The 13,142-nt window shown below is 39.4% G+C and overlaps 2 protein-coding genes across 4 annotated transcripts in view; one reads left to right on the top strand and one right to left on the bottom strand.

The window, feature by feature from the left end:
- The window catches only part of eipr1 (EARP complex and GARP complex interacting protein 1), a 123,187-nt gene extending 117,552 nt beyond the window's left edge, over window positions 1–5,635 (bottom strand). Inside the window, exons 1-3 of one of the 3 annotated variants that reach the window (XM_021316160.2) lie at window positions 5,566–5,635; window positions 4,966–5,038; window positions 4,776–4,859 (exon numbers count right to left, since the gene is read on the bottom strand). In XM_021316160.2, coding sequence (XP_021171835.2) covers window positions 4,776–4,859; window positions 4,966–5,007 — 126 coding nt within the window. In that variant the 5' untranslated portion in view covers window positions 5,008–5,038; window positions 5,566–5,635. Of the gene's footprint in view, window positions 1–4,775; window positions 4,860–4,965; window positions 5,039–5,149; window positions 5,169–5,554 lie in introns of those variants that run through there. The other 2 variants (XM_012862050.3, XM_036151146.1) reach the window with 2 other exon arrangements.
- Window positions 5,209–13,142, top strand: part of trappc12 (trafficking protein particle complex 12) — a 44,265-nt gene continuing 36,331 nt past the window's right edge. The window contains exons 1-3 of the mRNA XM_012862049.3: window positions 5,209–5,297; window positions 8,938–10,249; window positions 12,624–12,740. Coding sequence (XP_012717503.2) covers window positions 5,263–5,297; window positions 8,938–10,249; window positions 12,624–12,740 — 1,464 coding nt within the window. The 5' untranslated portion in view covers window positions 5,209–5,262. The remainder of the gene's footprint in view (window positions 5,298–8,937; window positions 10,250–12,623; window positions 12,741–13,142) is intronic.

The raw sequence follows: 13,142 nt of genomic DNA, 5'->3' as shown, positions 1-13,142 counted from the left end.
GCTCAACAAACCACAGCGAAGCTGGTCCTTTCTTCACGAATCGTCAGTAAATGGTCTGTTTGAATCAGCACACCTGCTTTCTTTGTAGTAAATTCGAACAAAACGTTTGAGATGCAAGTAATTTATAGCCTGCAAATGAGTGGACGGCTAATTTAAAGAACAAGATTTTGACTTATAAGAGAAATGTGCTTATATGAGCTTAAGGAGGACAGCGAGGGGAAGTATATCAAGCTACTAACAATGTGTAACAGGAAATCACACAGAGAGGGTGGGACACGTTGTCACCATTCCCAAAAGGCTCTGTATTAGCGTCGCGACGCAGGATTTGGCCTGAACCACGCCAGCATTCAGTGCCAGACTGCTTTCACACTGAAGGCGGCCAGAAAATAGGCTCCCTCTTTTTAAGGCACACATAACGCTTCCTCTTACTCAGAGACCTAATTATTTCTCCTCCTGTTTAGAGCCAACTGTTACTGTCATCTGTCTCCGTAATGACCTCCGCAAGCTGTGCATGTATGCACGCGCACCCTCTCATTCTGTTTCCTTTCGCACACTCTCAGACACACCAGTGGGCTCAGAGCGCCAACAATCAGACGCAAACAGAAAAACAGATGAATGAACACAAAGGATGCTTCAGATTCATCGTTCAGTGTAGACAGCACCACCTGAAACACAGGTGGACGGATACAGAGGCACTGAAATAAATGTCTTACATGCATGACATCACTATCGATTGATGCTGAGGTAAATTACTTATTGACTAACGACGTAAATGTGCATAGGTTTATGATTAATGAAATAGTATGCTGAAAGATCATCAACAACTGCAGGAGTTCTAGCTATCTGGACTTAAGTTTGCTCCTTTCAGCTTTTTACAAGATTATTAGTGCCTTCCTTCTGTTTTCTTTCACTGTAAAGAAATTAGTTTCACACAGTCTGACATCAATTGGATTTAAAATGAAACGAAAATGTGTTTCTATGCTATAAAATAATTTGGTACATTACTTTCAATGTTATGTTTTTAATTACTGGGCTGTAATACATACAACAGTTTAAAGAAGCAGAAGGAACTGATGTGAAGGTTTATTTTCACTCTCTTGAATTCGTTTTTTTTTTTTGTGTTTGGGCTTTAATGCTTTCTCAAAAAAAAAAAAAAAAAAAAAGAGAAATAAAATAATGTAAATCATCATTTAAGACTAGCCATGAGCTGGTGACAAGGTATACCATGGTTTACAAAAGCAGCATTTTTTTGTACTGTTGCTAGAGTTTAAAGTCCTCCTAGTAAGAACCTCAGAGAAAAGGATGGTGTGACCTCAGTTTTCTCGGGCTGCACGGAGCATTAAATAATGTAGCACTGCCTCCATCCACCACACCTGTTGTTGCACTCTGCTGGCTGAAGGAATGCCACAACAATTTCTACGAGAATACAAGAAACACAAATCTGTTGGTTTGGAAACATTTTCAGTTGCAAAAAACGCAGACATTGGTGATGTGGAAACTGAAGGAATGTCATCCTTTATTATTATTGAAGTGGTAAGTTATGAGCTGCATGCGTGTTAAGCATCCAACTGTAGGCTGGCTACAAGGCTTACTAAGCAGCTAATATTAACTTTTTTATTCTTTTTATACTATAAAATCTAAAAAAGCTAACAATTATCAGATTGTGTGTACTAAGTCTATGTACGTTAAAATGACTCAGATGTAGTAGGTGTGTATTTTTTGCTCAAGTCTAAGTATCAAAATTCCAATAAACAAATGGTATAAATAGGGCTTTCAATAACTTTTTTTGTTATTGATTAATCTGTTACCTAAGTTTTTAATGAATCTATTAACAGGGGTGCCCATGTCCAGTCATTCCCTTCGCCAACACTCCAGAATCCAGTGGCTGTCCTTCACCTGCATTCATCCATTCAGGTCTGCAGAGGCCAGGTAACCAGCCATTCATTCCAGTCAGGTGTGTTAGAGAAGTGAGGTGTGAAAACGTTTCAGGAGAGAAGCTCTCGAGGACTGGAATTGGGCACCCCTGAGCAAAATGATGTTGAAGCTGGTTCGGTTTCTTTTTTTTCTTTTTTTTTGATGATTGGAGTTACACAACTCCTTTATTATATAGTTAGATTTCCATTATGAAAATTACAGACTGTATGTATGTGAGAAAACATGCAAAATCAGCAGTGTATCAAATACTTATTTTACAAACTGTAATAATTATATATAGATATAAAGATAAGTATTGCTTTTAAGATTTACACTTCGTAGTAAAGTATATCGTAGGTACACTTAAAACTGTGAAAGACAGAACCTACAAATTTGATTACCAACCAGCCACCAAGAAGTCTGGTTCTCAATGACCCGTCAGTTTGTCTTTAAGAAGCGCTTCTAACCTCCGCTCTTTACCTGGAGACTTGCACAAGGCTGGGATGGGCTACAGGACAATAAGAATGCAGCTTAATGAGAAGGCATCTACTGTTGGCAACATTTTTAGAAAATATCTCCCTCGGACTGGGGCTCCATGCAAGATCTCACCTCATGACGTATACAATGAGCATGAGAAAGGTGAAGGATCAGCCCAGAGCTAGAAAAGAGGATCTCTTCTAGCGCTGGACGATAATTCAATAACAATATATATGATCGAAAGACATATATCGATGATAGAAAAAAAAAGGAGTTAAAAAAATTCAGTAGAATAACAGTTTTCCTTTCTTTAGCATTCTAGCCAAACATTTAGGTTAATATTACAGTCATTAAATCCTCCTAACCAATCACAAACGCACCCAGGAACGCTACGTTCCCTTAAAAAGAGTTCAGAGAGCATGCATTCCTTTTTCCTTTTTTAAAAACTTGCAGTTTTGGTAAAACATTGGTTGAATAAAGGGTTGAGTTTGAATTCAGTGTTTGTGTGTTCTATATCTAAAAATATGATATTAAGCAACAGCATAAAATGGCCAGGGCTGCACTTAAAATAGATGTCTCGAATTTGTTGATAATTATCGATATCGATCAATATGATTTATATTTTATCAATATGCTTTGTTTTTCTATATCTTCCAGCCCTAATCTCTTCAATGACCCGAAGAGAGCCAGGTTCACAATCTCAAAGGTTACCATTGGTAACACACTCCGGCGTCATGAATTAAAACCCTGCATTGTACGTAAGGGGGCCCAAGGTCCCCCTGCTTAAGAACGCACATGTCCAAGAACTACTAAGAACCTGGTCAAGGACTGCAGGGAACATCTGACCTCTGTTTACAGAAGTTTCAGTACCAAATATAAAGTTCTATTTTACTATTGTATCAAACACTTATGCTATGATATAAAATGCTAATTAATTAACCATACAACATATATATCTGGATAGTTTTTATCATATCTGTCTCTCACAGTTGAAGTGTACCAATGATGAGAATTACTGACCTATCCATTCTTTGAAAGCAAAAAAAACTTGCAAAATCGGCATTGTATCAAATATTCAAAAAAATCTGAATATCTTTGAAAAGTTAATCTGTGTCAGTAACTCAATTCACTACGGTAAACAAATTATAAAGATGAACACATACTGAGGATATTTTAAAGCCTTTATTTCTGTTAATTCTGATTTTTTTTTTCCCCCATCTCCAACTAATAAAATTCAGCATTTAAGTTTAGAATATTGCATCAGACCAAGAAAAAAAAAAAGCATGCAGAAATGGGGGCTTCCTAAAAAGTATGTTTCTTCATAAAAATGATGTTTAATATTGGCTTAAAGCTTGTTGTTTTTCCAAAAAGTACTTTTAATCTAACACACAAGCCTCTTAGAAATACATGATCCAATTTGTTGAATACGACCGTATTTCCCCCACTGTATCTAAGATAGTAAAAATGTTAGAGGAAACTTTAAACCAAGTGAAAACATGCATTTTCCTGCCTTGTATCAATGGGTGAATGGTGTGAAGGATATGTTTTTCTTACATTAGGGCTTCTTAACTACTGACCGACTCCTTCCCTTTATGACCTCAGTGTACCCAACTTCTGATGGCTTCTTTAACCAGAATAATGCCTCATGCCACAAAGCTTAAATTATCTCAAACTGATTTCTTGAACATGGCAATGAGTCAATTGTCCAGCTGTTGACTAAACGCTCACTAGATCTTAACCCAAAAGAGCACCTTTGGGATATAAAAGCATCGTGGATGTGCGGCTGAAAAATCTGCTGTAACACTGTATTGCTAGCATGTCAATATGTTTCTGAAATCTGGTTGATTCTATCTCACAAATAATTAAAGCAGTTCTGAACAGAAAAATGTCGTCTTTTACCAATCTTTTAGCAAGCAAATGTTTGTACTATTCCTGAATAAAAATCTATTGATAATTTAGCAAAACAAAAGCGAAATGAAAAACACATTTGAAAAAAGCCGATGGATCATGGATTTATTCACTAGGGAATATTCAAATTATTGCAACATATTTTGATGTTTGATGAAGGCTATTAGATGCCGTTAAAGACATTTAGATAAGACTTGTGGATGAAGCTTAGGATAAAAGATGCAACCACTGCTTGGAGGCTGTCTTGAGCAACAGACAGAAGACCCACATCCTTCCATATCTATGTGAACGACTGATAAGGTCAAACACAAGGCATGCCATGACATTTTGCACCAAATGAATAAAGCAGTTTAAACTTATTATCTTTAAGTGTGCCAGCAACACGGCGCACCTTTAATTTCTAGTATAGACAGTTTATTGTGTTACCAAGCTTTGCAATAAAACGTAAAATGCTAGTAGTGAGGTGCGTTTCTTACTTGGTTGTCAAATTTCAGCGACTGTGTGCCCACGAGGAAGCGAATAGCATCAGTCTCAGCTGTCTGGGCCGTAAGAGCACGAGCCTGCAGAACAATATTAATAACGTGTCAATAAATCATATCAAATAGAATAGAATAGAACAGAACAGAACAGAACAGAATAGAACGACAGATATCAAGTGTTACCTACCTGAAACTCGAGCCCATATATGACAGGAGCGTCGTCTTCCATAGTTTATCCTTGTTCCCAACCGTTTCTTAACCTTTAAAAACCGATTCAAAACCAAATTACCTTATGAATTACTGCATTTCTGTTGGCTGCAGCTAAAAACAAACGACAGTAGCATCACTTCCGTGATTTAAGAAGTACGTACAACTAATGTCCGTACCAACAGCCTAACAACCTTGCTCTGGGCTCTCGGTTCTACGTACAACCATGTCAAGAATACTACTCTGTCATCTGTGACGACGCTTTTTAGCGTGGCGCATGCGCATTACATTTACATCCGTCAGGGCATTAAGGTAAGAGTATAGCATTGTGTTTCAGCGCTTCGGTTTAGTATCTGTACTTTATTCTTGTCTGACTGCGAGTGCAGCTTGTTCCGTTCATTAAAAATAATGCGTCGGTAGCCGTCAGTAAGCGTTACAGCCGACGGTCGCCGTTAAGTGAGGGTAAAACATGAAGAGGCACCAAGCTAGCATTAGCGCCATGGCTATGTCAAGACAGAAACAGTCTGAATCATGCCCACATAAACAACAAAAAAACGCAAAAGACGCACACTAAACTGATTTCTGTAGCTGTATGTCAGCGGCAACGATGCGTCTTGAAACTGTTGGTGTTTGTACTGACAGGAAGTCAAGGTTTACAGCTTCCTGAATGGAAAATAGGGAACTTAAGACCAGGAAACCTGTTTTTTTTTTTTTTTTTGTTTTTTTTTTTATCCATGCTTTGCCTTTTCTAGAAAGCAAGCACACCCATATAGAGGTACATCTTGGTAAATTAAAAGATTATCAATGAGCAAATTTCCGTGTATCAGTTGAAATGATGAATCATTAATAGATATATCACATGCAAGCGTTTATTTCTGATATGTTTTAGGATTGTGGCTTACAGCTAAAGAAAACTCCTAATTCTGTTTCTCAGAAGTTGTGAATATTACACAAGGCCAATGCTAAACGGAGGGTTTTGACTTCTAGTCTACACAGTAATGGGGAAGACTGCTGACTTGACTAGTCCAGGTGACACGCTCCACAAAATGTTGTTTCTAAAGAAACTGGCAGTTCACAAGGTGCTGCGTCCATGAATAGTATTAGAAGGTTGAGTGGAAGGAAAACGTTGCTGTTGTTGCTTGGATGAATGAAAGGTGGACAGACTTTTCTGCATCAAATATCCCCTTTTTTTATTGGTCTGTGTGTGATATTTCTTATTTCTCTGAGAAAGTGAATTTTCATTAGCTGTAAAATATGAGGATATTGTACTACATTTGGGGAGATAAGCACTTGAAATGTATCACCATGATATGGTTTGCATTTTTTAATTGAATTACTAAAATAGGTGTACTTTTCAATTGTTTTCTACGTAATTCATTGAAATGTATCTGTTATATCTTACGAAATGTGTGAGGTGTAGTCTGACTGAAGTGGCCAACTTGAAGAAAATTGAAACATCTGCACTCAAACATAATAACTTCTGAATATGCTTTGTTAACAAGAGTTTTTTTTTTCAATTTTTTATCCTCCTGTACACTCAACACTCCCTACTGTGTGCTTATGAGTGCCAATAGGGTCCCTACTTGGCCTGAAACGTACAGAAAATGCCTCAATCACTTTCCAGGTCTTGATACATATTGAAAAAAAATCATATGTTATGGAAAATGTGATGAGCTTTCAAACGTATCAGGGTTTCCCGCAGCGCTATCTTGGCGTGGCGGCCGCCTCGCCAAACTCACGCCCCCGCCACGCCAACGTTCCCAAAAATAAAAAAAATAAAAAAAAGTGTGACGTCAACACGCGCGTGCGTGAATGGCAGTGAAAAAACCCTTGGATACCCCCGCTCCGCGAGTCGGTCCGCGGAAAGAAAACGTGTCTCGTACCACCCCCCCCTCGCGAGTCGGGCCGCGTAAAACTTGTCGTACACCCCCCCCCGCTCCGCGCGTCGGGCCGCGTAAAACTTGTCGTCCAACCCCCAAACCCCCCCCCCCCCCCCCCCCCCCCCCTTCCGCGACTCAGTCCGCGGAAAGCGTGTCGTAGCACCCATAGACATCATATACGTAGACGCCACATTGTATGCTGCGGGCTGCTGGGCTGACGTGCCTACAGGGCGGCCATCTTGGGTCAGACCACAGATCAGACATCTGCTGTCAAAATGACTAGGAGGCAGCTCAGATTTAATTTAAATCATATGTTCACAATGCTGGTGACCTTTCAGACAGATTACACATATTTATTCAGAACAAAAACAACTTAAACTGAAGTCTAACGGGATGATATATATACTCACAGTTATATATTTTCAGTTACATATCAATATAATAAACACAAATTATACACACATCTCTCTCTCTCTATCGATACATATATATATATTATATATATATCTATATCTATCTATCTATCTATCTATCTATCTATCTATTATCTATACATATATATATATATATATATATATATATATATATATATATTCTCAGTCAGATCTTTTAGAAATCAGGGTGTTTAATGTACTTTTCTCCGATTCCATCGGTATGAGGATGATCTATCATAAAATCTTACTTATGGAAGGTAATTCCCCGGGATCTGGTTTGTAATGCCCTTTTATTTCCGCACCCATAAGCCGAGCAAAAGTCGGGCATCCTGGGACGGAGCTCTGGAAGTTTGCTGACTGTCAATATAAGATCGAAATTATTTATTAAGTTAGACAATCAATCTTTTAATTAAATCAATTGATCCCATGTAGCCCCTAAAGGGGTGACGTCTTCAGTCAGCTAATTTATCTGGAAATCGGGTGAGAATTCACCGGATTCAGAGTGTCTGAAAACACAAAGCACCACTTACCTGAACTGATTTGTATTCTGTCTGACTGCCGCTTGGTCTGACCTAAGATGGCCGCTCTGTCGGCACGCCTCTCAACCGAGAACGCGGCGTCTACGTATTCATGTCTGTGGTCGCACCCCCCCCCCCTCAAACTTACGCCTCGCCTAATCAAATTCCTGCGGGAAACACTGCGTATTCAATCGCAATTAAAAAATCAGAAGTTAAAAAATCTAATAGAAAAAAATGAATTCATTTGGATTTTTATTACATATTTGAAACTAAGTTTTGCATCACACATCACATTTTTGTTGAATTTATTCATTTTTGTTATGTACTGAAACACCACACTGGTGATGTACATCCATACAAATATAAAGCACTGTTTATTTCACCTCTGGACCCTGGAAGATTGTGGTTTTAAACTGGGAATGTGGCATTTTTTTTAATTTATTTATTTATTTTTACTAGTTTTGGTTTAAAAGTCAGCCAAAGCACTAAAACTGCTATTCTTTAGATTTCTATTAAAATGATAAAGACATGGTCACGAACAGGGACTTTAAAGAATGTGTGATTGTTATAGAATAGTTTAATCCAGAGCTGACGAGACAGACAGGGTTCCAGTGCAATCTTGAGAAGTCTGGAATGTTGTATGGTCATTTTCTAAAACTTTATGAATATGGGAAAAGAAAACTAATCATAAAAAAGGGGTTAGGGTTCCAGACTTTACTGCCTGTTCCATTAATTAAAAGATGACAATTGGACTCCAAGAAAATAAAGGCCTTTTTATACTAATATATAAATTAGAATTTTTGTCTTTATCTCTTTTTGGCAGATCACAACTTTATTTTTTTCCAACTCCTTGGTAATTTTGGTTTATTCAGTTTCTGACAGACAACCCAGAAAAATGCCCATAAAATTTTAAAAGTGGAACCCTACTGTTTTTGTTGTTGTAGTTGTTTTAGTTTGCCTTCAGAACCACTTAGATCAGAATTTGACAGTGGACTTGTATTTTTTTATTATTATGTTTTAATGCACAAGGTATAAAAATGTATTTTATCAGATAAATTGTTGTAATACACGGGGAAGCTAACTGTACAATAACAACAAGGTTCTGTTTTTTTTTTTTCAGGAGCAGTAAGATGGATAAAGGGGAAGCTCATGCCCAGCGGCCCGTGTCTTTGGGAATCACGGCTGAAGATGAGGCTGCAGTTTCAGAACCCGCTGGAGAAGCCGCGAGTCAGATCCTGACCAAAGAGGGCATCGCGCTCCAAGAGGACAGCATCGACCTGGGCGGCACAGACTTTGTCACACCCCAGGAAGACAGCAGTACCACGCCCACTGAGAGCCTGATGGACAGACTGAATGATCAAATGATGGAGAGCGTCATGATCTCCGACTCGCCTAACAACAGCGAGGAGGACGACCTGGCTCCCATCGACTCCTACCTGGATGGCGGGGAGCAGGAGAACGCAACCCCTGGGAACAAAACGGAGGACGGTGGAATTGGAGAGAACACAACTGAGATTGAGGTTTCGGTGGACCAACTGGAGATTGTATGTTCTGAACAGGAAACAAAAGAGGAGGGGGTTACACAACTGCAGGTTGCAGCTTCTGTTTCACCTCAGGACGACAGTCCGAGCCCGGCTGCCGATAGGAGTGAGGATCCGGAGCCGCCGTCAATCAGAGGCGCCAGTCCGAAAGACGAGCCTGTGCCGGTGTGCACCATATTCAGCCAGAGCACCCTGCCCAAGTCGCTGGCGCCCGATGGCTTCCAGCCTACCCTGATCAAGTCCCCCAGCTTTACCATGGGAAGCGCTGCTGGAAGTGACGAAGCGGCGACCCCCAGTAAGCTAACTGCTCCCCTGGTTTGTCAGCCCAGCCCCAGCCTCAGTAAGTTCTTCGCCGACAACGGACAAGTCAATCCAGCCTCTGACTTCTTCGATTCTTTTACCCTTCAATCCTCCTTCATTTCCGTCTCCAACCCCAACGCTGACCTGTCTCCCGGAGGCGGCCCCCCGTCCATCGCGCTTACACCCGAGCGCCAGCTCTCTTCGACCTCGTCTTCAATCTCCACCCCAGGAGCGCTTTTAGACTCTGCAAGTCCCACTCCCAGCCAAGTGCTGGGCCCCGCTCCCACCGAACCGAACACCAACTCCCAACCTCAGCCACCGCAGACCGTCTCGGCTCCAACTCCGGCCCCGGCGCCCGTTTCAGCCACACAGACGCAGCCCTTCAACCAGCTGCAAGCCGTCTTCTCGGGCAGCGACGACCCATTCGCCACCGCGCTGAGCCTGAGTGAGGTGGACAGGCGACACGACGCCTGGCTGCCGTCTGAGGAGACGAGGAAAGTTCTGATCTCCGTTGCCACGCAGCAGTACGGTCCCGCATATGTAGAGGGCAACAAACTCACAATGCCTGGACTGAAATTTGACAACCTGCAGGTAGGACACGTCAGAGCAGTTTTCAATAAGTTATTCACGTTAAATCAGAGAGGCTTTTTGATCTGGAGGTGCAACAGTTCTCACATTGGTTACTGAAAACGAGTTCAAGATCAGTCTATTACTATTGCTCTAGTGTTTAGAATCAGAATCAGAATCAAGTTTAATCGCCAAGTAGGTTTGCACATACAAGGAATTTGACTTGGTGATGATGGTGCAGACAGAAATAAGAATACAATAAAATAAAGTAAAATTGAAAAAAAAAAATATATATATATATAGAAATAATATAAATTCAGTAGACTGTGCGTTAATGTAACGCAGAAGCTTTAAGCATGAAGCTTGAATACTATTCACTAAAATTCTAAATCTTTTTAAATATTCCCATTGGTTCCTTAATTACTACTATAATACATTGTAGATATCACTTGTTGGGATACAAGTAAGTTTATTTATTGCATAAAGTATAAACCCAACATATACATATATTGTGTTTATTTTACAGTAGCAAAAGCCTCCAAAATGTTATTTTGAGTTCATGGAGGTTTATGTAATTTCCCTTTGGGATTCATAGTGTTTTTGAATTGACGCAAATTGAATTGAAAACATTGTTTAGTTTTCATTGTAGTTGGATATGTTGCCAAATTATGGAAATATTACATATGATTTTACATAAAAGTGAAACATTTTCTAAAAACTTTGTATTAATTTTAGCTCTAAACCCCATTTTTCCAGCCGACTCTTATGGCATTACATTTTTTTTTTACAGTATGCTGACAATTACCTTAAATAATTGGTTGTCAGAGCAGGTGCAAAACCTTGCACATGTGTGACATTTTTATTTTATTTTGTAGCAGTTAAAACATAATTTTTGTATCATTACATTAGCACTGCACAGTACAGGTGCTGCTCATATAATTAGAATATTGTGAAAAAGTTGGCTTCTTTTTCAGTAATTCCTTTAAAAAAGTGAAACTTGTATATTATATTCATTCATTACACACAGAGTGATATATTCCAAGTGTTTATTTCTTTTAATTTTGATGGTTATAACTGACAATTTATGAAAACCCCAAATTCAGTATCTCAGAAAATTAGAATATTGTGAAACGGCCCAATATTGAAGACACCTAGTGCCACACTGCAGTCAGCTAATTAACTCTAAACACCTGTGAAGGCCTTTAAATGGTCTCTGAGTCCAGTTCTGTGGGCCACACAATCACAGGGAAGACTGCTGACTAGACAGTTGTCCAGAAGACGACCGTTGACACCTCGCACAAGGAGGATAAGACACAGAAGGTCGTTGCTAAAGAGGCTGGCTGTTCACAGAGCTCTTTGTCCAAGCACATGAATGGGAGGCATAGGGAAGGAAAAAATGTGGCAGAAAAATATCCCTGTACTTAATTGGCCCGCAAACTCGCCTGACCTTCACCCTACAGAAAATCGATGGAGTATTGTGAAGAGGAAGATGCGATACACCAGGCCTAACAATGTAGAAGAGATGAAGACCAATATCAGAACAACCTGGGCTCTCATAACACCTGAGCAGAGCCACAGACTGATGGACTCCATGCCACGCCGCATTGCTACAATAATCTAGGGAAAAGGAGCCCCAACTATGTACTGAGTGCTGTACATGCTCATTCTTTTCATGGTCATACTTTTCAGTTGGATTTCTGGAAATCCTATTTTTTTTTATTAGTCTTAAGTAATATTGTACTTTTCTGAGATACTAAATTTGAGGATTTCATCAGTTGTCAGTTCTAATCATCAAAATTAAAAGAAATAAACACTTCAAATATATCAGTCTGGGTGTAAGGAATACATATAATATACAAGTTTTACCTTTTGAGAGGAATTACTGAAAAAAAAATTTATGGTATTTTTATCATACAATTTTTAATTTATTTTTTTTAATGATATTCTACTTATATGACCAGCACCTGTATATCAAATCCCATTCGTCATCACTATGTGTAATATTGCAAAAGACTGGGTGGAAGCTGTATTTTGGTAGGATGCAGTATTCTAAGCATCATATATTCATACTCTGCATAACAATAATTTATTTGGACAGTTGAGATATTAATTTTCAGGGTTGGGATCATTGGGTAATGGTAAAAAGAGAAAATGTGGGTAAAGTGTAATCGATATCGTCATTGCGATTTTCAGCAGTTACATATTTTCTTGATATTGTGGCACCCTAAATTAATTGGCCGTGCACTCTTCAGTTTATCTTCTCTAGAAACTTCAGAACTAGCCTCTGTCTGATATGTAGTTTCATATAAGCGTGATCCCTCATCCCTGTTGCTTGTGTGGCCCTTCTTCTTCTTCTTCTTTAAAAAAGAAATGACATTGGCTTTGTGTTTTGATGCAGGGAGATGCTGTAAAAGACCTAATGCTTCGTTTCTTGGGAGAGCAGGCAGCAATGCGGCGTCAGGTCCTCACCGCCAGCTCTGTGGAGCAGTCCTTCAACGGCCTCAAACAGCTCATTGTAAGTGGTTTACTATCCGTTTGTTTAGAAATGACTATTGTAACAAGGTTACAATATTTAAAGTTTAGTTGTGTTGTGCTTTTTTCCTTTGCTTGAAATTACTTAGATACACAGTTTCTTCCTAAACTACCTGTACGGCCTTGAACTTTGTCAAATACTGTCATGGACAACAACAAGCTTTATTCATTTTATTATGCTGATATGTGATAAACCAACCCAGAGCAGTGCATAACTGTGAAGTGGGATGGACATTTTGAATTGGTATCAAAAATCGTCACAAAGAAGGAATCTGAAAAGGGCGGCACAAGACAAAAACTTGCTGTTGAAAGAAAGAGCCGTGAAACAGGTGAACTGAAGAGGAAACAACGAGACGACTCTGGAAACAGAAATGGTGTTACTAGG

This window comes from Fundulus heteroclitus, chromosome 19 (assembly GCF_011125445.2).
Source record: "Fundulus heteroclitus isolate FHET01 chromosome 19, MU-UCD_Fhet_4.1, whole genome shotgun sequence".
NCBI lineage: Eukaryota > Metazoa > Chordata > Actinopteri > Cyprinodontiformes > Fundulidae > Fundulus > Fundulus heteroclitus.
The sequence above is the reverse complement of the archived record's forward strand: the minus strand, read 5'-3'. Positions and strand labels throughout refer to the sequence as shown.